Genomic DNA, 26,607 nt, shown 5'->3' with positions numbered 1-26,607 from the left:
TGCTTAATGGCTGGCTCAGATACGACACGCTCTGTGCTGTGAAACTCCATGTAATACTCTAAATATGTGAACATTTCCAATTGTACAGTATTTGAAATGAAACCATTCAACACTACAGTCCTTCTCCCAGATATATAAAAATGAATATTTTATTTCACTGCACAACCCAAGCAACGTATCAACTTAATGGCCAGACGTAGCAATTTACCGTAGCCCATTCTCAACCAATGAGAAGCTGCACGGTCACATGACAGCCGCGGGTCACATGACTCAGTGAGATGGCTCCGCTCGCCGCAGGATGTCTTCTTTTGCTTTTCTCCTTCTGCTCCGTCCGCCGAACCGCCGCCTCCTGGAACACCAGCCGCAACCTCACCGAGCCAACACCCGTTGTCATTTGGCACGGCATGGGTAAGGTGGCGGCGAATTCAAATCGCGCACATCCAATCTACTTCTCGACCGAAGCGGCTCCTTCTGTCGCTCTCCCCCTTCACTCAGCGCCGCCGCCGCGATCCTTCTTTCAATTCAATCTTTCTGCGTTTCTCCCTGTCTTCCCCAAACCTTCTCCACCTCTGCTCGAAATCGTTCATTCAGAATGCTCCAAACACCAAGGGGCAAGTATTTCACATATGGAGACATTATCGATCTTGCACGGCAAGATCTGTAATCTACAATTGATGATTTTGCAAAAGAACTGCTTCTAAAAGCTCTTTGTATAGGGTATTATGTTAAAGCTGCACTCGTGGATTCAAGTCAGGCAAATCTCATTAAAGTGTAGCGAGGAGGCCGCGAAGTGAAAGCGGACTTTGTTTAAAAGAGGGCAAGAAAAAAAATTAATCTGATCCGCTTTCAGTGGAGGAGCAAAAGATAATAGTTTAGAAAGCGTGTGTAGTATTTTTTAACATGAAATGAGTTTTGCTGTTTTTCCAAATATCTTGCACTTACACAACTCAAAACGCACCTTTAGCAATTGGTTTTCGATTCTACCTCGACCAACTGGTGCACTTCCTCAAACAACAAAACTCATTCTCCATTAACCAGAGAATGGTTACAATGGGGAACGCGTTCCCCCATTGCAGCAAATTGTATTGATAATTTGCAGGGGAAGCCAGAAAAGTCCACTTGGGCTTTGATCAGCCATAATCTTATCGAATAACAGATGGCCTACTCCTCCTATTCTGATGTTTCCTGTGGAACACCACTAGGTTTTAGATGAAAGGGAATGGAGGAAGCTTGTGTCGAGCAGGACCACCGACAATTGGGCCAGGGACCAGTTTCTCTGTTGTAAAATTCTATTTCATGTATTCAAGTAGCTTTGTTCTGCTTTCTGTACAAATTGTTTATGTTTTAGGTGATAGCTGCTGTAATCCTCTGAGCATGGGATTTATCAAGAAACTGGTGGAACAAGAAATCCCAAGAATTTATGTCTTATCCTTGGAAATTGGAAATACTATCACTGAGGTGTGTCTCAATGTATCTTTTGACAATCCTCTTCACTATCTGCAACTTCACCAATCTTTGTGTCATCCGCAAACTACTAATCAGACCAGCTATTTTCCTCCAAATCATTTATACACACTACGAACAACAGAGGTTCCAGCACTGACGTTGTTCCAACTGGCAGGTGAAACTAGAACTAGGGGACATAGCCACAAAATAAATGGGAGCAAGGTTGGAGCTGATACAGCTGAAGGTGGTGTATAGAGCGCACCTTACCAGGGCGAGGATGAGCCGGCTCTTTGACGCGGTAGAAGATGTGTGTGAACATTGTGAGTGGGGGGTGCAAATCACGTTCATATGTTTTGATCCTGTCCAAAGCTGGAGGAATACCGAAAGGAGGTGTTTAGGGTAATCTCTAAAGTGGTGTACGTGAAACTGGACTCGGGCCCTCGGGAGGCCATATTCGGGGTGTCGGACCAGCCGGGGTTGGAAACGGGCGCGGAGCAGATGTTGTAGCCTTCGCCTCGTTGATTGCCCGAAGGCGGATCCTGTTAGGGTGGCGATCAACCTCTCCACCCTGTGCCCTGGTGCCATGCCAGGGGGGACCTGCTGGAATTCTTGACGCTTGAAAATGTCAAATTTGAACTGAGGGGAAGGATGGAGGGGTTCTACAATTCATGGGCGTTATTCATTATGCACTTTCGAGAATTGGACCACATCGAACATTAGGTGGGGTTGGGGGCTGGGAGGGTTGGGGGGAGAGGGACTGTATGTGTTAATGGTGATTATGGGAGTTTCCTGATTCCTTTTTGTCATCTGTTTATGTTAACATGTGGGCTAATGTTTGGGGGTTTGGTGGGAGGATGGGATCGTTGTTATTGATATGGGGATTGACATTACATTCGTTCCTGATTATTGTTGGGTGTAAAATTGGGAGAAAATGTGAAAAAGGAGAATTAAAAAATAAAATAAAATAAGTGGGAGCAGATTTAGGATGAGTTGAGGAGGAACTTCTTCACCCAAATGGATTCCCTGCCCAGTAAAGCAGTTGAGACTACCTCGGTGAAAGTTTTTAAGGCAAATATAGATAGATTTTTGAACAGTAAAGGAATTAAGGTGAGCAGGCGGGTAAGTGGAGCTGAGTCCACAAAAAGATCAGCCATGATCTTATTGAATAACGGAGCAGGCTCGAGGGGCCAGATGGCCTACTCCTGCTCCTATTCTTATGATTCCTGTGGAACACCATTAGTCACAGCCTTCCATTCAGAAAAGCACCCTTCCACTGCTACCCTCTGTCTCCTAGGACCGAGCCGGTTCTGTATCATTTTGCCAGTTCACCTCTGATCCAGTATGAGTTCACCTTTTGTACCAGTCTACCATGAGGGACATTGTCAAGAGCTTTACTGCAGTCCATGTAAACAACATCCACTGCCCTTCCTTCATCAATCGTCTTTGTCACTTCCTCAAAAAAGTCGAAGTTAGTGAGACACAACCTTTCCTTCACAGAATCATGCTGCCTATTGCTAATACGTCTGTTTGTTTCCAAATGTGAGTAAATCCTGTCCCCAAGCGTCTTTTCCAATAATTTCCCTACCACTGATGTAAGGCTCACCGGCCTATAATTTCCTGGATTAGTCCTGCTATCCTTCTTAAATGAAGGAACAACATTGACTATTCTCCAGACCTCTGGGACCTCACCTGTAGCCAATAAGGATAGAAAGATTTATGTTATGGCCCCAGCAATTTCCCTCCCTTTCCTCCCTCAGTATTCTGGGTAGATCCCATCTGGCCCTATGGATTTATGTACCGTGATATTTGATTATCATATCGGATCAGTCATGATCGTTGAATGGCGGAGTAGATTTCTTGGGTCAAATGTCCTACTTCTGCTGCTACTATCTTAGTGTTTAAAAAAAAAAATTCTATTAAGGCATTGATATAAACAACAAACACAGCAAATAAGAGCAGAAGCAAAATTGTACAACATAATAAATAACCAGTACCCATTTCCGTTTCACATCTCCTATTGAGGCTCCCTCTCAGTCCATCAGGTCTTGGTGAACCTTAGGCACCTTCCCCTCCCCATCTCCTTCCCTTGACAGCACCTTATCCTACAGCCCCAAGGGCGGCAGCCAGGGAAAGCACCTCCCTCCTCACAAAATGCCATTTCTGTAAGTATCTAAAACCATTCCCACTGGGAATATTCTTCCTTCAGGTCCTCTAAGCTCGCAAAGCTGCCCCCTGCAAACTGATCCCCATCCACGTGATCCCTGCCTGCCGCCACCCCCCGAAACCTCACATCCAGCCCCCCCCCCGGTGCAAACCTATGGTTATCACAAATCGGTGCCCAAGCCAAGCACCCTCCAGTCTCAAGTGCTGCCTCCACTGTCCCCGTACCCTCGAGGTTGACACCACTACTGGCTCGTGGAGTACTTGGCCGGCAAGAATGGCAGAGGTGCTGTCAATAATGCCCCTCAACTAGTTCCCCTGCAAGAAGCCGCCTCCATCGCACCCATATCGACCCCTCCTCCACTACCCATTCCCCAGCCATAGCCGTTAGCCACCCAGTGGTAATTCATTATATTCGGCAACACCAACCTCCCCCCTCCTCGTCCCCATTCCAAAAATATCCTCTTGACCCGTGGGGTCTTCCCTGCCCACACAAACCCCGAGATCTTTGCTTTGACCTTTTTCAAAAAAATGACTTTGGAACCAAAATCGGGAGGTTCTGAAATATATACAAGAACCTTGGCAGCACCGTCACCTTCACTGTCTGCACCCGTCCCGCCAATGACAATGGTAGCACATCCCAGCTCTTAAAATCCCCCTTTGTCTGCTCCACCAACCGAGCCAAATTCAACTTTTGCAGCTGCGTCCAGCCCCGTGCCACTTGGATGCCCAATTACCTGAAACTCGCCCCCACCACCTTGAACGGCAGCTCCCCCAACCTCCCCTCCTGCCCTCTAGTCTCAATCAGGAACACCTCGGTCTTTCCCATGTTTAGTTAGTAATCGGAAAACCAGCCAAAGTTCTCCAAAATCCACATAATTCTGCCAATACCCCACAATTGGTCCGAAATATATAGCAACAGGCTGTCCACATGCAGCAAAACCTTGTGCTCAACGCCCCCCCCCCCCCCCACGCGCCGCACAATCCCGTTCCAATCCGACGCTCTTAAGCACCATAGCCAATAACCCTATCACCAAGGCAAAAAGCAATGGCGAGAGCAAGCACCCCTGCCTTGTCCCATGGTGCAACCCAAAATATCCCGAGCTCACCCGGTTCGTCAACACATTGCTACTGGCACCTTTTACAGCAACCAGACCCAGTCCACAAACCCCTGCCCAAACCCAAACTATCCCAACACCTCCCACACATATTTCCACTCCACCCGGTCGAAAGCCTTCTCTGCATCCATCGCCACTGCCCCCTCCACAACCTGCCCCTCCGGGGCACCATAATCACATTAAGTACCCTCCTCACATTTGCCGACAACTGCCTCCCTTTCACAAACATGGTTTGATCCTCACCTGTCACCCCCGGGACACAGCCCTTAATTCGCAAAGCCAACACCTTCGCCAGCAACCTGACGTCCACATTTAACAACGATATCGAACGGTAGGATCCGCACTGCTCGTGATTTTCATCTTTCTTCAGTATCAGGGAAGATTCCCCATCCTCCTCGTCTTCATATCCAGAAACACCTGCCCTACCCATTCTTTCCCCAACCTTGTCCGATCCCCTTATCTTTAAATGCGTCTCTTGCAAAAAAAACACATCCGCCTTCAGACTACTCAAGTGCACGAACACGTGACCATTTAAAAAAAAATAAAAAATAAAATTTTTTTTTAGTGTACCCAATTCATTTTTTTCCAATTAAGGGGCAATTTAGCGTGGCCAATCCACCTACCCTGCACATCTTGGGGTTGTGGGGGTGAAACCCATGCAAACACTGGGAGAATGTGCAAACTCCACACGGCCAGTGACCCAGAGCCGGGATCGAACCTGGGACCTCAGCGCTGTGAGGCTGCAGGGCTAACCCACTGCGCCACCGTGCTGCCCGTGAGGCAGCAGTGCTAACCCACTGCACCACCTGTTCAGGCCGCAGGCAGGCCCACTGCGCCACGTGTTGCCCCTGTACATGTGATCATTTGAGCGGCCCATTCAGCCCCCTCATGTTCCACCTGATCAGCCTGGTTGGGGTCTCCCTGCCGATCAACCATATCCTTTTTTGGGCTAGCCCCTGGCCCATGTCCTGCTACCCTCCAGGCCCTCCCTTGGATGTCCAACAGCATCACTTTTTAAACGCGCCACACCAACATCAGCGTTGTCAGCACCCTGCCCTCCCCCCATCAAAACAACAACACCATCTCTCACCCCTACACCAACCACCTGACCGCCCCCCAACTCTCCTCCCATTAACTAGCCTGCTCAGCTAGCCTGGCAGCCCCCGCCCAAGACCTCCATGCCTCCTTTCCCCCCCCCCCCATTGATTCCACACTCTGTTCGCACTCCCTCAAAAAACAAAGAAAAGAAAAAGGTGCACTCACCCTTGATGCGCCCCAAGCACCCTGCCACCAAGCCCAACAGAACATGTCAAAGGAGAAAAAGCTCTCCAACCACCACCAAGAGTAATCACCTCCTCACACCACCTCCAAAGTTCAATGTCGGGGCAGCTCGGTGGCGCAGTGGCTAGCATTGCTGCGTCACGGTGCCGAGGTCCCAGGTTCGATCCCGGCTCTGGGTCACTGTCATGTGGAGTTTGCACATTCTCCCCGTGTCTGCGGGGGTTTCGCCCCCACAACCCAAAGATGTGCAGTTTAGATGGATTGGCCATGCTAAAGTACCCCTTAATTGGAAAAAATGAATTGGGTATTCTAAATTCATAAAAAAACAAAAAAGTTCAATGTCCTCCTTCTCCTGCCAGTCCATTGTCCTTCACAAATTCCGTCCCCTCCTCTGGTGTACCAAAATAATATTCCAGATTCTGGAAAGTCACCCAGAAGCGGGTGGATATGAGGCACACCAAACATCAACCCCTTCTTGAAAGGGCAGCTTTGACCAAGTTAAACCTGGCCCTCTTCTTCACCAGCTCTGTGCCCAGGTCCTGGTATACTCACTGCGCCTTCCCTTCCCAGGTGCACCTCCTCTTCTACCTCACCCATCGCAGAATATTCTCCTTGTCCAGGAAAAGGTGCAACCGCATCCCATCGCCCTCGGCGGCTCACCCACCTGCGGCCTGAAAAGCGCCGAGTCAACCTCCAAGGGTCAGTCGAAGGCCCCATCCCCCATCAGCTTTTCCAACATCTTGGCCACTTACATGCTGACATCCGCTCCCTCAATGCCTTCAGGCATCCCCACGATACGCAAGTTTTGTCTTCTGGAGCAGTTGTCAAGATTCTCCACCTTCTCCTTCAGCCCCTTTTGGGTCTCCCACATCACACCCATATCGGCCACCAACGAGGCCAACTGCTCCTCGTGCTCCCCCACCGCCCCTCCACTTTCTGGATCGCCTGGGACTCCAGCCTGTGATCCACATGACCAATCTCTACTTTAAGCGGCTCTACCACCCTGGCCAGGTCCTCCTGGGCTTCCTTTCTCTGCTGGCTGATTATTTTTAAAAGTCCACCAGTTGCCCTTTACCCTCCGCCATCTTGTCTCGCACGAAGATTCTCCGGCTCCCTTCTTCTCGACCCACTTCTGGTCTGCGGATCCATCCACCAGCCACACCAGTGGAGTCTCACTTTCTCCTGGCACTCCTACGCCCTTTCCCATCCAAACTTCCACTTCCGTCCAAAAATATCCACTTTGAGTGGGAGCTACCAAATGTGCGACCGCTCATTCCGTGGCTGCCACTGGAAGCCTCTATTATCTTAGTGTTATGGACAAGCTGGGAATGAAATTGGTACAAGACCCAGAAAGTTCAAGAAAAGCATTATTTTGTGCATGTTAAAATATCAATGCCAGATATCAAGCAAAATGTTTATTTTCAAAAATAAAGAACTTGTCTTGAGTTATGTTCTATTACTATGCAATCCCTCACAAAAATCTCTATACATTGAAAATGTTTCATAGGACATGGAGAACAGTTTCTTCATGAATGTAAATGACCAGGTTGCGCTGGTCTGTAATATATTGTCCAAGGACAAGAAGCTACAGGATGGATACAATGCAATGGGTTTCTCTCAAGGTGGTCAATTTCTGTAAGTATGACTAAAGGGACCTATTTTTTTGGAAATGCAGTTAAAGGGTGGTTTGGCTGACTTTTTGATAGCTTTTTCACTGCTGATTTTCTATTTGTTATAGGAGGGCTGTGGCACAGAGATGTCCTTCTCCTGCCATGGTAAATCTAATCACATTTGGAGGCCAACATCAAGGTAATACTTTTGGTGCAGTGTACTCAATCCAAGTTTACATTTGTTCAAATGTATAATTTTCGAAGGTTGAAACTTTTACATTGTTCTTGAGTGTTCAAAATTAATCCATTAAAGTTTTTTTAAAAATACACTGATATTGGGACAGAGCTTTGAATAAATTGCAGCAAATCTTACTGAATACATCATATTCTTCAACTGACTTCCCTTAATCAAAGGTTGATTTTAAAACATGGAAAGAAAAATCATTTTCTGTCTTTCTTTCAGACTAAGCTTAGATTTTATTTCTCTTCCTCTTTCCCCACCACTCTAGGAGTGTATGGTTTACCCCATTGCCCTGGAGTGAGTTCCCACATCTGTAACTGGATAAGAAAAATGCTGAACTTGGGTGCTTATAGTAGTCCAATTCAAGAGCAGTAAGTATTAGCAGTGTTAGGAGATTTTACAATATCCCTGTCGTTGTTTACAAGAGGAATTGAACATAACAGTAAGGATGTTATGCAGGGCATTGTTTGGTGCGATCACTTCTCGAATAATTGTGCGATTTTTGTCTCCTTTTAAAAAAAATAAAAATTAAAAAAATTTAGTGTACCCAATTCTCTTTTTTTTTTTTCCAATTAAGGGACAATTTAGCGTGGCCAATCTACCTAACCTGCATATCATTGCGTTGTGGGGGTGAGACCCACACAGACACGGGGAGAATGTGCATTTGGTCTCCTTATTTAAGGAAGGATGTAAGTGCATTGTAGGCAGTTCAGAGAAGATTTACTAGATTGATACCTGTAATGAGCAATGTCTTAAGAGGATGTCAGTTGTTTCCATTGGAGTTTAGAAGAGTGAGGGATGACTTGATGTATAAAAGATATTGAATGGTCTCGACAAGGCAGATTTGGAAAGGATGTTTCCTTTGTGGGTGACTTCACACCTAGGAAGCACTGTTTTGAAATGAGGAGTAGCTCTTTTAGGACCGAGATGCGGAGAATTTTCTTCTGAGGGTTGTGCATCTTTAGAACTCTCTGCAGTGGAGGTCATGTAAAAAAAATTTTAAAAAATTTATTACCCAATTCTTTTTTTTTCCAATTAAGGGGCAATTTAGCACGGCCAGTCTACCTACCCTGCACATCTTTGGGTTGTGGGGGTGAGACCCACACGTACACGGGGGAATGTGCAAACTCCACGCGGACAGTGATCCAGGGCCGGAATCCAACCTGGGTCTTCGGCACCGTGAGGCAGTAGTACTAACCACCATGCAGCCCTTTCATTGAATATTTTTAAGACCGAGGTAGATAGATGCTTATTTCAGATTTCCAGCATCTGCAGTATTTTCCTTTTATTAGATTAATAAGAACCAGGAGTAAGCAATAGAGCCCATCCAGTCCACCTTGCCATTCAATACGATCATGGTTGATCTCATCTTGGCCTCAACTCCACTTTCCTGCCCATTCTCCAAAACCCTTCAACCCATTACTAATTAAAGATCTGTATATCTCCTCAAATTTACTCACTGTCCCGGCATTCATCGCTCTCTGGGGGTAGTGAATTCCAGATTCATGACCCTTTGAAAGAAGTAATTTCTCCTAATTTCTGTTTTAAATCTGCTACCCCTTATCCTCAAACTGTGACTTCTCATTCTAGATTGCCCCACAAGAGGAAGCATCTGCTCTATGTCTACTTTGTCAATACCTTTTATTATCTTGTATACCTCAATTAGATCTCCTCTCATTCTCTTAAACATTAGAGAGTATAGGCCTAAACTGCTCAGCCTCTTCATAAGACAAAGTTCTTATCTCTGTTCATAAGATAAACTTCTCTGGAATTAATCTAGTGAACCTACTCTGAATGGCCTCTATTGCCACTACATCCTTCCTCAAATAAGGGAACTAAAACTGTACACTGTACTCCAGGTGCAGTCTCACCAATGTTGTCTACAGTTGCAGCAACATTTCTCTCCTTTTATATTCTATTCCTTTAGCTATAAAGGCCCAAACTCTATTTGCCTGCCATCTTGCGTGCAGCACCTGCATACTAGTTTTCTGTGATTCATACACGAAGACACCCAGATCTCTCTGTATCTAAGCACTCTAGTTTCTCTCCATTTAGATCATTTGCTTTCCATTTTTCTGACCAAAATGGATAATCTCGCACTTATCCACATTAAACCCCATCAGCCACATTTTGGCCCACTCACCTATCTATATCCATTTATAAATTTCTTATTTCCTCATTGCAACTTATTATGCCACATATTTTAATTAGCCAAGGGAATCAACGGTTGTGGAATTGAAAACAAACAGGTCAGCCATGAACTTATTGAATGGTGGAGCAGACTTGAGAGGCAAAATGGCCACTTCAGCTCCCATTTCATATGTTTGTCAGTAATCAGTAAATATCCATTGCACTATGAGAAAGCGAATATGCTGTTCACCGCCCTGTGTTCATATGAGGGTGAAACAATAAAATACACACTCTGACAGCTGGCAAGAGTACAATTTAAATTTACTGTGGTTTGTGAAAACTGGTTTCGGTCAGGAAAACGGGCAACGCTGTAGCACAGTGGGTAGCATGGTTGCTCCAAGGTACCAGGTTCGATTCCCGGCTTGGGTCACTGTCTGTGCGGCTGCACGTTCTCCCTTTGTCTGCGTGGGTTTCCTCCCCGGTGCTGCGGCTTCCTCCCACAAGACGTGCTGTTAGGTGAATTGGACATTCTGAATTCTCCGTGTACCCGAACAGGCGCCGGAATGTGACAACTAGGGGTTTTTCCACAGTAACTTCATTGCAGTGTTAATGTAAGCCTACCTGTGACAATAAAGATTATTTTTTAAAAATCATGCTGGAGGGCGAGGTAAGAATTCTTTGCACAAGTGACTGATATGGGGGAAACTGCTGTTAGTGTAGTGGAAGTGGATAAGATGTTTGACAAACCACACACGAGCTAATTGGAGAAATGTAAGCGGTATGAAATTAAGGGGGAGTGGAGGACAGCATACTTGATTTAAAAACTAGTTATGGTGGGTGGAGGGACATTTGGAGTGGAGGACAGTTTCTCAGCTTGGTTGGTATTTGTCTATGGAATTACATTCCTGGAACGACTTCTGTTCACTATAGATGATGGGCTAGAGGAGGCATAGCATGTAAGTGAGGGCCAAACAAAACTGGAGGGGATGATGAATGGGTCTTTTTAAAACTGGCAGAATTCAATATCGGTGAATGTGAGGTGGTACTTTGAATTTAAAAAAAAATCTGAATGGGAGAAGGCTAGGAATTTTGGAGTTCGCGCTCAGCAAAGGCAAAGTGTCTGGAAGAAGGAATATATAGAAGTCAGGAAACATTTTTTCCAATTAAGGGGCAATTTCGCATGGCCAATCCATCTAACCTGCATATCTTGGGGTTGTGGAGGTGAAACCCACGCACACACGGGGAGAATGTGCAAACTCCACACGGACAGTGACTTAGAGCCGGCTTCGAACCGGGTCTTCAGCGCCATCGTCCCAGTGCTATCCACTGCGCCACAGTGCTGCCCCTGGGAAACATTTATGAATCTAATAGAAAGCCTTAGTTTCAAGTTTCATAATGGGTTTTGGGGTGAACTCTACAAGAAGAATGATGAGGCAGGAAGAGAGTACAGTGGCGTATCTTGAAGTCGCCCATAATGAGTATTTTAGAACAGAGGAAATTTCAGGATGGTTTAATTGCTCTTGAAATTGTGAATGAAATAGAGTGGATAGAAATTTCCCAATGACGAAAGGGTCCAAAAGGAGGGGATAGATATGACAAAATGTAAAAGGTTTAGGACAGAACAAGGAGTTTAAAAAAAATTGTGAGGCTGTGGAATGCATTACCCAAATAGGTGATTGAAGTAGTGACCATGTTGACATGCAAGAATAGATTAGAAAGGTGATTGAAGAAAAATAAACTATCCAGATCAGCAAATAGAGACCTGCATTGATTCAATGTGTCCCTTAAATTCCTATTAGCATTTACAGACCACAAACGCAGAACTTCAAGAGAGCATCATTTAGTTTGCGGTGTTTTCTCTGCTAAATAGCTCAAGAAGCTGCTTTGAATATTGTATTCAATCATGCATATAAACACACAAAAAACATGCTAAGCAAGGCTAATAGATTCTCCGTCGACTGACACCGGTAGCGGGGACCACGATGCGGTGGAGAATCGCAAAATTGGGATCAGCACCAGGCATTGGCGAATCGAACGTGATGCTCCGAGCCCCCTCCCCGGTGCCAGAATCTAGGTCCACGCTGTTTGTAGTGGGTGTAGATCATATGCATTCGTGGTGGGCCAGGGGAGCCCAAAGTCCATCCGAGGGCCACACTCCCTACCCACAACAATGCACTACCCCATCTCTACCAGACCCCCCCATCCCCCAAGAAAAGAGATCCTTGTCTGGAAGCCAGAGAACAGCCCATGGAGGGATAGTGAAAAACATTACAGCTGTAACATTTAGCTTGAAGCTCCATTTGTGGAAGCAGAAAATCTGTGAACCGAGTCTGGAGCCCTCAGATCCATTAGCCGAAAGCCATTCATAACTTTCTAGTAGTGGGCTGTGATTGCCAGCTTCCACAAATCATCTGCAGCTTGAGTGATTGGAATGCACTTCCCTCTCTTTGATGTGGTCAATATTTATAAACAAGGCCCAAGGTGTTTCCTAAGTATATATTTTAAAAAAGAAAAAAATTTAGAGTACCCAATTCATTTTTTCCAATTAAGGGGCAATTTAGTGTGGCCAATTCACCTACCCTGCACACCTTTGGGTCGTGGGGGCGAAACCCACGCAGACACGGGGTGAATGTGCAAACTCCACATGGACAGTGACCCAGAGCCGGGATCGAACCTGGGACCTCGGCGCCGTGAGGCAGCAGGGCTAATCCACTGCGCCACCGTGCTGCCCCTTTCATAAGTATATTAAAGGCAAGAGGAAAACTGGGAAAAAGAGTACGGCCAATTAAGGACAAAAGTAACACTGTGGAGCCGAAGATGTAGATGAGGTATTAAATTAGTATTTTGCATCTATGTTCACTTTAGAGAAGGGCGTCTACTCACCTCGGCTGAAATTCTTACAAAATTCAGAACTTTTTTTTTTTAAGAAAAGCAACTTGATAATCTTTTTGTCACAAGTAGGCTTACATTAACACTGCAATGAAGTTACTGCGAAAAGTCCCTAGTTGCCACATTCTGGTGCCTGTTCGGGTACACAGAGGGATAATTCAAAATTCTCAGCTGGTACGGGAATTGAACCCGCGCTGCTGGCTTTGTTCTGCATCACAAATCAGCTGTCTAGCCCACTGAGCTAAACCAGTCTCCTTAAATACTATTCTGGACAGTTCATTATGAATGGCTACAAAATGATGATGTCTGGCCCAAGGGAAAAGAGAGCAGCTTTTCCATTGTTTAGTATCTTTAGAGTTGAATTTTCATAGGGATTCTCCCAATATTTCTGGATTGGCTATGCTAAATTGCCCCTTAATGTCCAAAAGGTTAGGTGCGGTTACTGGGTTCAAGGGATGGGGTAGAGGTGGGGGCTTAAGTGGGATGCTTTTTCCACGGGCCGGTGGAGACTCGATAGGCTGAATGGCCTCCTTCTGCACTGTACATTCTATGACGTTGTAGATCTAGAAAGCAGGGAGGGAGACTGTTATTTAATTGAATAGATTAGATTGAGAGGGAGGAAGTGTTGGTGGCTATACTGGGTTTAAAAGTGGATAAATCTCCAAGCTCAAATGAGATGTATCCTAGGCTGCTGTGTGAGGCAAGGGCAGAGATTGTAGGGACTCCGATGCCAATTATCAAAACCTCTTTGGCCCCAGGTGAGGTGCCAGAGGAGTGGAGGATGGCTAATATGGAACCATTATTCAGGAAGGGAAATAGGGAAAAAACAGAATTACGGGCCAGTGATTCCAACATCAGTGGTAGGGAAATATTGGAAAAAAATCTTGAGGGACAGAATTAACCTCCACTTATCAAGGGGATATAATTTCTGATAAATTGGATTTGAATTTTGAGATGAACAGGTATGTAGATGAGGATAGTGCAGTTGACGGTGTCAATATAGACTTCAGTAAGGCTTTTGGCAAGGTCCTGCATGGGAGACTAATCAAGAAAGAGCCTATGTAATCCAGGGCAAATTGTTTTTAAAAAATCAATTTAGAGTACCTGATTTTTTTTTCCCAATTAAAGGGCAATTTAGGATGGCCAATCCACCTACCCTGCACATCTGAGTTATGGGGTGAGACCCATGCAGGCACGAGAATGTGCAAACTCCACAGGACAGTGACCCGGTGCCGGGATTGGACACGGGTCCTCCGTGCCATGAGGCAGCAGTGATGATCACTGTGTCACCTGATCCAGGGCAATTTGGACCTAAAATCGGCTTAATGTCAGGAGGCAGAGGGTGATGGTCAAAGCTGGTTCTTGTGACGGCCTGTGTCCAGTGGTGTACTGGAGGGTTTGGTGCTGGGTTCCTTGCTATTTGTAGAATACATTTTAAAATTTTAATTTACTTCCTTTTATTTTAGTTAGTACCCAGTGCCACAATATTTAATAATTCCAGAGACAATTGCATAATTCCATAAACTAATTTCCTTCCGCAGTCCTGAAAACAAAGTCAATCATAACTACATAAAGTAAAAGATAACCCAAAAATTCATTCTCTTCTCTTTCTCCCCACCCACCCCGGGCAAATAAACCCCATCATACTGTTATTAAAGTGCACAAATAATTGGATGTTATTATTACAACAGTATTTGTAGATCTACAATTGTGTAAGCTCTCTCAACACACAGGAATGCTGGTACACAAAGTTGAGGGGACACAGGGTAGATATGAAGAAACTTTCCCCGAATAGAGGGGTTGACAACCAGGGGACATAGATTTACAGGCAGGTGTAGAGGTTTGAGGAAAAACCTTTTCATTCACAGGGTGGTGGGAATCTGGAACTCACTGCTTGAAAGGGTGATAGATATGGGAACCCACAACTTTTAAGCAGCATTTAGCTGAATAAGGATTGCACCAAGTGCTGGAAAATTAGATTAGATTAGATTGGTGCTTGATTCAGCCACCATTCCCACTTTGAATCTCTTCAGTCTGCTTTCCACCCTGTTGGCAGGTCAGTGACCCACAACTTTAGTAAACGTGACACTATCCCACCTTGTCCCCTCCAACCTAGTTATCCTACTCAAATGGAGTTAATTGGAGGAATAATGGAGAAAGGATCTCAGTGATGTCCACCTCTATGGGTTTTCCCCTCACTAATTCAACATACCCATAAAGGGCATGGTGAATTTAATTATTTCTGTAATTGCTGAAAACTGTTAATTGTTTACTTTCAATTGTTTTCCTGTTAGCTTGGTACAGGCAGAATACTGGCATGATCCCTTGAATGAAGACCTATACAGGAACAAAAGTATTTTCTTGGCTGACATTAATCAAGAAAGGGTATGTATACTGTGACTTAGAGAAAAACTTTAACTCCTGGGGCTGTATCAGCATTCTGTTCAGAGATGTATTTTTGTCTTCCGCTGTATTCATACTTGTCTTAGATTAATGCTGGTAGTCATTTATTGGAATAGATATGCCTGGATCTTACTGTAGCAACTGCAGAGTGTAGCCATCAAATGACATTTAAACTTGGGATTTGAATGTTATTTTGAGATTCAATTACTCTCCATTTTTGTTACAGGGCATTAATGAAAGTTATAAGGAGAATCTGATGAAATTGAAGAAGTTTGTAATGGTGAAATTCTCGAGCGATACCATGGTTGATCCAGTTGATTCAGAGGTGAGAATGTTTGCTCTCAACTCTTCATCAGAACAATTTCAATTGTTTTTTTATTTCCATATTTTATAACTCTTGCAGAGAGTTATCAAGGCAAGTAAGGAAACTAAATTGATTCCAGTATACAGTCAGTTATTAGAGAGCATATCTCCAACCCCATCCTCTCACCAATTGTGTACCATCATTACAAGCAGAATTCTGGCTTCATCTCTTTGAAATTCTTATGAACTTTTTTTGTCACTAAGTTGAGACCATATGTTCAGCTGCTGTCTTCCTTCCCCTTGCTTATTTAGCTCTCTCTAGGCACTGTTTCTCATCCATCTCTTATGCCCTCTGAGACCCACCCTCACTAAACAACTATCCTTGGCTGGCTAATCAAATAGTTTTCTCGAGTGCCATTTCTCCTGTTTTAAAACCAACCATCGGCCTCTTCAAATATCACCCTCGACACCTCCGCATTCATAAACTACCCAATCTTTTCCACAACTCCTTGTTTGCATCCGTCACAAAGGGGTCCTCCCTATTCATAAACTACCCAATCTTTTCCACAACTCCTTGTTTGCATCCGTCACAAAGGGGTCCTCCCTTGCTGCAGCATCAAAAGTGCCAACAGGATATCCTACCAAAGTGGAGCTTCATGCATCCTCAGAGCCACTCGAGCATTGCCATCCACCAGGTTGATATCCTTCCTTAAAATTATTCCCAGTAAGGTCTTTCTTAAAATCTGTCACTTTGACCAAAGGATAGTGGGTTTAAAAAGTACTATATAAATGCAGGTTGTTCTTGTTCCACAAGCTCCCTTTATCCCTGTTGACTACGAGCATGGCACTCTACTCAAGTTGGGGATGCATGCGAGGCCACTTCAATAGCATAGCCAGGTCCATGTGTAATCAAATGCGCAGGTCAGACAGTTCCATAATACTTCCAAACATGAATGATTGACCATTAACCAACTTTGATTACTCAAACAACCTAGAGTGTGTACACATTACTGGTCGTTGGGGTGATTCCCACAGCCAGAGTCCTAACTGAACAAAAAGGAAGTGTACACATGATCAGTTAGCTGTTCCATTACATCCATAATTTTTTTAATTAACAGGATAGTGGAACCTAAAGAAAAGAAAAGCAAGTAATGTTGTACAATCTATTTACTGCTTTCCTTAAAATTAAAGCAGAACAATTTTAAACTTCAAAGCCCAAGCCATGGCCGCGCACTACCTACTGTGCCTTCTTCATAAGCAGTCTCATTTTAACAAATCCAACATTTAAAGCATTGCCTTTCATCTATTCCAGTGGTTTGGTTTCTACAAGGCTGGCCAGGCAAAGGAAACTTACACCTTAAAGGAGAGTGTTCTTTATCAAGAGGTAAGATTTGTTACAATGTTACTTACGTGGTTTACCTCTACTCATGCTGTAGAACAGTAAGAAGTCTTACAACACCAGGTTAAAGTCCAACAGATTTGTTTCAAATCACTAGCTTTCAGAGCACTGCTCCTTTCTCAGGTGAATGAAGAGGTATGTTCCAGAAACATTATGACTCAGTACTCAACACAAGACAACTGTCAATCTCCAGCCGCAATTTTGCAACTCATCCGCTTCATTCTGGATCACAACTTCACCTTCGATAACAAGTTCTTCATCCAGATGCACGGAACAGCCATGGGGACCAAATTCGCACCACAATATGCCAACATCTTCATGCACAAGTTTGAACACTACCTTCAACCGACGTTATACACCAGATACATAGATGACTTTTTTTCCCTTTAGAGCCACGGTGAAGAATCACTGAAACGACTACACGATGACAAGTTCCTTCCCACCATCAGACTCATCATGGACTACTCTCCAAAATCGGTTGCATTCTTGGACACACTCATCTCCATCATTTATTTTAGACGGGCAGCATGGTCGGCAGAGGCTTGGAGGGCCGAAGGGCCTGTTCCTGTGCTGTATCAAGGACAGTCATCTCAGCACTTTGCTTTACCACAAGCCCACGGATAACCTCACGATGCTCCACTTCTCCAGCTTCCACCCTAAACACATTAAAGAAACCATCCCCTATGGACAAGCCCTCCGTATACACAGGATCTGCTCAGACGAGGAGCATAACAGACATCTACAGACGCTGAAAGATGCCCTCGTACGAACGGAATATGGCACTGATCAATAGACAGTTCCAACGCGCCACAGCAAAAAAACACACCGACCTCCTCAGAAGACAAACACGGGATACAACCGATAGAGTACCCTTCGTCGTCCAGTACTTCCCCAGAGCGGAGAAACTACGACATCTTCGAAGATGAACATCTTTCCAAGGTCATCCCCACACCCCCACTACTTGCCTTCAAACAAACCATTGTTTGCAGCAAACTACCCAGCCTTCAGAACAACGACACCACACAACCCTGCTACGGCAATCTCTGCAAGAAGTGCCAGATAATCGACATGGATACCACCATTACACGCGAGAACACCACCCACCAGGTATGCGGTACATACTCTGGCAACTCTCTGCCAACGTTGTCTACCTCCTACGCTGCGGGAAAGGATGTCCCGAAGCGTGGTACATTGGCGAGACCATGCAGACGCTGCGACAACGGATGAACGGACATCGCATGACATTTGCTAGGCAGGAATGTTCCCTTCCAGTCGGGGAACACTTCAGCAGTCAAGGGTATTCAGCCTCTGATCTCCGGGTAAGCATTCTCCAAGGTGGCCTTCAGGACACGCGACAATGCAAAATCACCGAGCAGAAACTTATAGCCAAGTTCCGCACACATGAGTACAGCCTCAACCGGGACCTTGGATTCATGTCGGTCATCCCCCACCATCTGGCCTGGCTTGAGACAATTCACACCTCTAACTTTAACCTGGTGTTGTAAGACTTTACTGTGCTCACCCCAGTCCAACGCCGGCATCTCATGCTGTAGAAAGTCACCTCCCTAGAAGACCAAATGTCAGGCTAACAGCCTTTTCTGACTAAAATTCCGGAGAGAAATTTGACTGGACATCACAAAACAAGGTACAACAAGATAAAAAGGGCTATCGAGGGAAAACAGATGAGCAATGAGAAATAGCTAGTGTTGGAAAGGTTACAAATCAAGTTTGATTAAAACATATAAAACAGAAACTTTGGCACCTATGAGAACAGATAATTAAAAATGCCAATACTGGAAAAGCCAAGAGAAAATTAGCAAGGGGGCTGCACGGTGGGAAAGAAAGAATTGGGTACTCTATATTTTTTTTAAAACTTTCGTGTAAAAATATCCCAGGCCACTAAAGCATTCTTGAGGTTTGGATGTGGCTAAGATTAAGGGGCAAACTTTCAATCGAGAGGGTTTTGACATGACTGAGTTGGGGAGGGAGGGCTGAATTATAAAACTGTGCTTTATTGCTATGGTCACACCACTTCTCACTACCAGAATGAGGATTTGGGTAATTTCGATGTCAAGCATGCTATTAGGATCCTAAAGGAATCCGGGAAAGAAATAATGGTGACTGGGATCTTCTACAATTAGTGGATATGGATTTTAAATGTGATCACCAAAGTAAGAGTTTGAGTTGGAGAAACCTTTAGTTATAAGTAACTGAGTGAAGAAGATTGGAGTAACCCGGTTGTTAGTTTAAGGATTATCATGAAGTTAATCATTTCCATTGGCCAATTTGTGATGAGGGTGTACATCCAAATGAGTTCAGTCTGATAGCTTGGGAGCAAAACTAGTAGTTTGAAATGAACAGCCACTGGGCGGTGCAGTGGTTAGCACTGCTGCCTACAATGCAGAGGACCTGGGTTCAATCCCGACCCTGGGTCACCATTTGTATGGTGTTTGCACATTCTCCCTGTATCTGTATCGGTTTCACCCCCACAACCCAAAGATGTGCAGGTTAGGTGGATTAGCCACGCTAAATTGCCCCTTAATTGGAAAAAAATAATCGGTTACTCTAAATTTAAAAAAAAAAAAATGGGCAGCCAAGGTGGCGCAGTGGTTAGCACTGCTGCCTCACAGCACCAAGGTCCCGGTTCAATCCCGGCTCTGGGTCACTGTCCGTGTGGAGTTTGCACATTCTCCCCGTGTTTGCATGGGTTTCCTCCCACAGCCCAAAGATGTGCAGGGTATGGATTGGCCATGCTAAATTTCCCCTTAATTCCAAAAAAAAAAATGAACAGCCACCATCATCTGGAAGGAGTTAGGCTATTGTCAGCAATCACTCCATAATCTTGTCAAAGTGAGGTCCCAGTAAACACTGCATTTAAGTCGGATGTTGGAAAAATATTTTGGTTGCCCAAATTCGACTGAGTGCAAGACTGAAAGCTTCAATGAAATTTCCAAAGAGGACATGGAACAGAACATGCCAGTTTTTCTTGCAGTTGACATTAACAGCCAGATGAGCAAGTTACCAGGTGGTCTAAGCCCAAACAAATTTCTGAGGGAGTGGTTTTACAGAAAACAAAAGAATTAATAAACTTCTTTTTTTTTTCTCATAGGATCGATTGGGACTGAAGGCAATGGATAAAGTGAAAAAACTGGAATTTCTAACTGCAAATGGGGACCACCTTCAGTTTTCAGAGGAATGGTTCATCAAGAACATAGTTCCTTACCTGAAGTGATCCTTTTACTAAATCAGAAGATTAACTGATTATTCAACATCCCTATCATGGCATGTTTTAACACTGTCCATTATCTAAAGCATTGCAGAGGTTAAAGGAGGAGGGAAAAGGAGAAAAGTTACTACTCTCCAGATATTGCAAAGCTCACTGTTCTAATGCACTGACTCGATAATTTCTAATGAAGTTTTGCTTAGCTTTAACAATACTTACTGATTTAAGATAATTTCCAAGAGGTTTCGCTTAGCTTTAACAATACTATCTATTGTACATCACAAAAATCATTAAAATACTCTCAATGTAACTAGAAATAGAACAGGTGATCCACTTAGAGAAACAGCTGAAGTGTTAAGTTTTTATGACAGGAGAGAAAAGCATAGAATTCTCCGAAGTAGTAGCTCTCTCATATATACCCAACTTGAATGAGTTCATCCTTACACTGGCACAAATAACAATGCAACATTACCCAAAAGCAGTTATGAGCATATTGCAGTCCTACAGCCTCTTCAAACATGGTTAGGACAGTTTGAAGTATTATAGATGTAATGATGCATCTCCCTACATCCCATTGCCATCTATTAGGATCAAGGTTAAAAAAATGACAATCAGAATAGCTAGTGGCTGTGATTTTCATTGTTCAACTAGAGTGGCACTGAATGTACAGTTAGGTTAATTATGTTTCGCCAAACCAACTTGGCAGAAGTTGTTCTGTATTGTGTGAGCTTTATTCTACAAAGCATGACCCTATTCAGCTATGATTGTGAGAAAAAGTCTACAGATATTGCCAGAATAGTTTTTCCTGTTTTTATCTGCAATTGCTTTTCTAATAAAAATTCCTACAGTCATCTGTCGTAATCTGCTTTGTACAAGTATTATTGTGGTTTGTTCTTTTAACATTTCCAGCACGTCCCACTCACTCTTCATATCCAGCTTTGAAACCCCCCACCAAAATTCAGCTGTTCAGAGATGGGCAGGACTAAATAGCATGTAATTGGCTGGCTGGCAAGTGCAGAACTAGAAAAATACAAGATAGTGTCCTTTCTAATACTGGAACTTGCCCTTTAACTAGAGTTATACGTAGCCCAGCATGAAGTATTCTTGGAATTATGTTCAGATAAGTTCAGTTAAAAGCTGACCAGTCCTAAACAGGCAATGTAGCACCCAGTTTTACCTCTGATTTACTCATGGCCATTAATCAGCAACCTTGAAGAAAATGCAAGACACTGTATAAGCAAGTTGGCAAATTTTATTTTGCAGTTTAATCCTGACATACATAAGATAGAATAGTAACCACAAGAAGCAAGAACCAAGTTTGATCCCTCGTATAGTTCTGAAATTATGCTGATCGATATTGAGTTTTGAACATACAATACAGTAGCTAAGTTATCACACCACAAGTAGGCTGTTGACATCAATCTATACTTGTACAATTGATATCCTGTACTATTAGGGGGGCAGTAACTTGGTCAATCTGTACTTGTACAATTGATATCCTGTACTATTAGGGGGCAGTAACTTGGTCGAAAGCTCAAGAACCTTTTACTGTCAAAGTACACTTCAAATGTTGAGAACTCAAGTTCATTACATTATAAATTGAAGATTGAAACAGTATAGTCAATTTGAAATAATTTGCTATAGCAGCCTTGCATCTCAATTGTAGCCATATATAATCATGGTATATTTATTGCCTCTGAAATTCCCACCACCATCATAAATTAGCAAGTATTTCCCAAAATAACCACACAAAACTCAGACATTTACTTACACCATAATCAATCAGAGCTCAATGACCCATTCAGAAATCATAATATACTTTGTTAGTCCACAACTATTGCCCCACTTGTTAGTACAGTTCCAATATTGATCATTGCAAAATTAAAATTAAGCAAAATGTACCTCAAACAAATGCAGATAAATGAAAACAAGCATGAAATGTGATACAACAATGCTTTCACTGTGAACGGAATTTATTTTAAATTGAAATAATTCTGAAGGAGAAAAATTACTCCTACTGAAGCAAATTAACATTTATAGAGAGGAATCAGAAGTAATTTAACTGTCTGGGATATGGAATGATTCATAGACTTAACTTGATAGGAAAAGAACCCTCTCTGAAAGCAGGCACCAAAACTCAGGGATTGCATTGTGTTAGCAATATTCTCAAACTATGCTGTACACATTTCAATAAGAACTGGACCCTGAGAAAAAGTTCCAATATTTTAAATTATTTTAGCCACAACGGAGGGCAAAACATGTCAGGATTCCAATTTCAACTCTCAACTGCTCTGCTAGAAGCAAACTGTGGAAGTACAACTCATGTTGCCACATTGGTAAGGTACATGATGGAGGAAGATTGTGAGAAACAATGTTGGAGGTTGCATTTTCAGTAGAAATGCCCATCTGAGTATGGAATGCTTTAAAGACAGTTAGTCCACAATAACCTATCGCAGCCCTCATCCAAGTTATGGAGGATATCAGACTGATACACAACCACATCCACAAGATTCAGCTTCTAACTCCCATTAAAACTAAAATTCAGGATCTCATCCTTTCATCCACAATTTTTGGTCTGGTTCAAAGACAAAGTTCTTAACCTTGGATGTGTTACAATTATACACATTGATTCATCTAGAAAAGGCTACATGGTTTCAGGAATTAAAACAATCCCAGCAGTGCAGTGAATAGCTGTTTCACCTATAATTTAAAACTAAAAGCAATGGCGTTTCCACAGAACAGACCCCAAATCTGAAATAGTTGAAGCAAGAGGGCACATAAAATGAAACCAAAAATTGTAATTGCATATCAGAACTCCCTTATGCACTGATGGCAGACCGTCCAAGGTTAGAATGGTATCAATGCATTTAAAATTTTAAAAATTATTTAAGCAAGGGCAGGTAAAAGAAATAAACGCCTCTCCCTGTCCACCCAAAGAGCTCAGCAATATTAGTCTTTAATAAAGTTGCATTTTGGTGCACAAAACTCACTCACAAAAGTTCTCTCCAATTGTTTCCATCTCTTATTGTGTTCTACTCCCATAGATTCATGAATACTGTTAGAATCTCAGGCCAGCCATCATGCTCTAATCCAGCTATTTTAGGCCATTTTATACTGGAAAGTGTAATCCCAGTACATCTGAGGTATATGCTGTAGCAGATTAATTACCTCTCATGAGGAGTGATAGGACAAGTTTAAGAGTAGAATGTGCAGAAAGTTAGCTTGTTGCTTCTACAGATTAATCGGAGTTCATCATTACTAGCGAAGACATTAATATCATGCCTGTAGGTAAACGCCCTCAGTAACCATACATTTAACAGGATATTTCTGTTACTGTAGTCGCCAGTTTCTTCCCATTCCAGACAGTCTTGAATTGTTCTGGGATGGGGCACTCGACCTGTAAAAGAAAAATCAACCAAGTGAACAACTGCTAAAATAAATATTTTTTTATTCCATGAATTTTCATGAACAATAAACTGAGGATCTGGATCTTTACTTTATAGCCAGTGATAGCATCAAGACATTGTTAAAATCTCATTTACGGGATGGGAGCATTGCTGGCCAGCATTCATTACCCACCACTAATTGTCCTCGATATGGTAGTGCTGAGCTGCGTTCTTGAACCACTGTAGTCCCTGTGGTGTAGGCACGCTCAGTACTTTTAGGGAGGGAGTTCCAGGATTGCGACCCAGCAACAGTGAAGGAACGGCAATATATTTCAAAGTCAGGCTGGTGAGTGGCATGGAGGGGAACTTCTCAGTGGTGATGTTCCCATGTGTCTGCTGCCATTGTCCTTCTAGATGGTACCAGGAATGAGTTTGAAAGGTGTTGCCCAAGAAGCCGTGGGAGTTTCTGCAGTGCATCTTGCAAATGGTACACACTGCTGACATTGTTCGGTGGTGGAGGGAGTGAATATTTGCAGAAAGGGCACCAATCAAGCAGACTGCTAGGTCCTGGAGGGTGTCAAGCTTCAAGTTGTTGGGGCTGCACTCATCCCAGACAAGGGGAGTATTCCATCACGCTCCTGATCTGTGCCTTGTAGATGGTGGATAGGCTTTGAGTCAGGAACTACTCACTGCAGGATTCCTAGCCTTTGACGTGCTTTTGTAGCCACAGTGTTTATATGGCTTGCCCAGTTCAGTTTGTTCAATGGCAACCTCCAGGATGTTGATAGTGGAGGATTCAGCCATGGTAATACCATTGAATGTCATGGGATGATGGTTAGATTTTTTTCTTGTTGGAGATGGTCATTGCCTAGTACTTCTGTGGCAAGAATGTTACTTGTCAGCCAAAGCTTGGATACTGTCCATGTCTTACTGCATTTGACATGGGTTGCTTCAGTATCTAAGGAGTCGCAAATGATGCTGAGCATCGTGCCACCATGAGCGAACGTTTCCACCTCTGACTTTATGGAAAGGAGGTCATTGATGAAGCAGCTGAAGATGGTTGGGCCGAGGACAGTGCCCTGAGGAACTCCTGCAGTGATGCCATAGCCTCTCTGGTTTTGACAATTAATTCCTCAAGATTTACCTCATGTTATTCCATGTTTTTCTATTTTTGAAAGGCTATTATTGAGAGGCTTAAAGTTTAAAAGTACACCCATGGAATTTCTACTATCAACATGATTTGGCATTTCCTTGAAAAACTTTATTTTGTTTTCAAGTAAACCTCCTGTAATGACTCCATGCTGTTGCCAACTCGTTCCATAGATAACTAGTTGTTTCATGGTTCAATCTTTTAAAGATGTCTCTCAATGCTTTATTCACAACAGGCTGCATGCAGTCAACGGATTAGCTGTGTTCCTTCTTAAGGTTAAATCAGTTAGCTGATTTTTCTCAAGCAAAGTACATTCTGAGAAATGCCATCCTGTTAGATGTTATAAGTTTGTTGTTCTTCACTATGGGTCAAGTACCTACGCAGAAGTAGCCCCAAATTGAATTCTTAACCTCAACCATGAAACACTGAAGTTTAATAAGGTGGTATGTCAATGATTTTACGGAATGGCAGAGCAGACTTGAAGGACCATGCTCACATTTCTTATGACATGCTTTCATTCAATACTTCCACCTAACTGCACAATATTGGCTGATCATTTAGGAGGCAAGTATAGCAACCACTTACCATGTCTCAAATCACCAAGATGCAGTAAACCTATTATATTTGAGAGATGGTTTACATTAAACTGCAGTCATGTGGTCTCCTGACACCAGGCATTCTGGTAGTTGAAGTGCAGCCAGACAACTTTGCTTGGTTAGCGGTTTGAATTTTGATCATCTGGAGTTTAGAAACAGGCTCTAGCCTTTAGTGGACAAGCCCAATCAGAATGTCAAGACCTGCTTGAATCATTAATGATTGCATAAGCAAATTAATGAGAACATTATCTGTAGCTCCCAATGCTTAATGGTCAGAATCTGTGAGATCTTCAAAGGTAAAAAAGTTTGAATACAGATTTTACACTGGTAATTTCTGAAACAGGTTTTGGGGGTACATGTTACAGGACTGGAAAGAAAAACATGAAGGCAATTAATTGGATTACTGCTGCACACTCAATGGCTCACTGGAGTTCCTTCACTTTCTGCTTCCCCACAGAATTGCACGAACAAAAATAGGTGGCAAAACTATACTTACAAAATCATCATCGACAGGAACCAAGACATTCATCTCAGAGGACTTGGCACTGACAATCTCACAACTGAGGGAATCCTTACTAAGGTAGATATGGCAGCCATCAGTCTTATTAATGGAAATAGTTGGCACTTTACCCAACACCTGAGCGGCGGGTGGGGGGGGGGGGGGAAAGAGAGAGAATTGGAGAATCACATTAGATGTAGACTTTACAGACAGAAAGCATCTGAATGAAAAACAATTGGAAGGGAATGTTAATGAAACCAAAACAGTAGTAAATTTCTGCAACGTGTTCACAAAGGTTAGTCATTGAACATAGAAAACTAAATTGAGGAAATATGGAACAGTTTCATTTAGGGTTCAAACCCAATTTAATTGAACATCAACCTTTTTCTCAGATGATTGGGGATAAGATTTTAATAAACCTGAAAAATTGGTACCAATATTTCATTAATAAATTGCTTGAGTTTATGGGCAGCACGGTGGCGCAGTGATTAGTGCACGGTGGCGCAGTGATTAGTGCACGGTGGCACCGAGGTCCCAGGTTCGATCCCGGCTCTGGGTCACTGTCCGTGTGGAGTTTGCACATTCTCCCCGTGTCAGCGTGGGTTTCGCCCCCACAACCCAAAAGATGTGCAGGCTAGGTGGATTGGCCACGCTAAATTGCCCCTTAATTGGAAAAAAATGAATTGGGTACTGTAAATTTAAAAAAATGAATAAATTGCTTGACTTTTGGCAGTGAATTGGTAAAAATAATTTCTCCCCCCCCCTCCCCCAGT

The 26,607-nt window shown here is 43.4% G+C and overlaps 2 protein-coding genes across 3 annotated transcripts in view; one reads left to right on the top strand and one right to left on the bottom strand.

Annotated features, from left to right (window-relative positions):
• Nucleotides 1-240: 240 nt before the first annotated feature.
• On the top strand, nt 241-23,600 carry LOC140416960 (palmitoyl-protein thioesterase 1-like). The gene is made up of 9 exons (XM_072501163.1): nt 241-408; nt 1,349-1,458; nt 7,513-7,640; nt 7,744-7,814; nt 8,125-8,227; nt 15,170-15,260; nt 15,505-15,603; nt 16,894-16,965; nt 20,090-23,600. Exons 1-9 carry the CDS (start codon nt 279-281, stop codon nt 20,210-20,212), a joined length of 927 nt encoding a protein of 308 aa, XP_072357264.1. The 5' UTR covers nt 241-278; the 3' UTR covers nt 20,213-23,600.
• Nucleotides 21,438-26,607, bottom strand: part of cap1 (CAP, adenylate cyclase-associated protein 1 (yeast)) — a 55,398-nt gene continuing 50,228 nt past the window's right edge. For both annotated transcript variants that reach the window (XM_072501161.1, XM_072501162.1), the window contains exons 12-13: nt 25,832-25,972; nt 21,438-23,600 (exon numbers count right to left, since the gene is read on the bottom strand). In XM_072501161.1, coding sequence (XP_072357262.1) covers nt 23,517-23,600; nt 25,832-25,972 — 225 coding nt within the window. In that variant the 3' untranslated portion in view covers nt 21,438-23,516. The remainder of the gene's footprint in view (nt 23,601-25,831; nt 25,973-26,607) is intronic.

This window comes from Scyliorhinus torazame, chromosome 1 (genome assembly GCF_047496885.1).
Source record: "Scyliorhinus torazame isolate Kashiwa2021f chromosome 1, sScyTor2.1, whole genome shotgun sequence".
NCBI classification, from domain to species: Eukaryota; Metazoa; Chordata; class Chondrichthyes; order Carcharhiniformes; family Scyliorhinidae; genus Scyliorhinus; species Scyliorhinus torazame.
The sequence above is the reverse complement of the archived record's forward strand: the minus strand, read 5'-3'. Positions and strand labels throughout refer to the sequence as shown.

What these genes read in the sequence shown, in the direction of transcription:
- LOC140416960 (XM_072501163.1), top strand. Translation starts at nt 279, where the DNA reads ATGGCTCCGCTCGCCGCAGGATGTCTTCTTTTGCTTTTCTCCTTCTGC. An exon ending in ATTTGGAGGCCAACATCAAG is followed by an intron (nt 7,815 to 8,124) that starts GTAATACTTTTG and finishes CCACCACTCTAG; the next exon opens with GAGTGTATGGTTTACCCCAT. An exon ending in AGAGTGTTCTTTATCAAGAG is followed by an intron (nt 16,966 to 20,089) that starts GTAAGATTTGTT and finishes TTTTTCTCATAG; the next exon opens with GATCGATTGGGACTGAAGGC.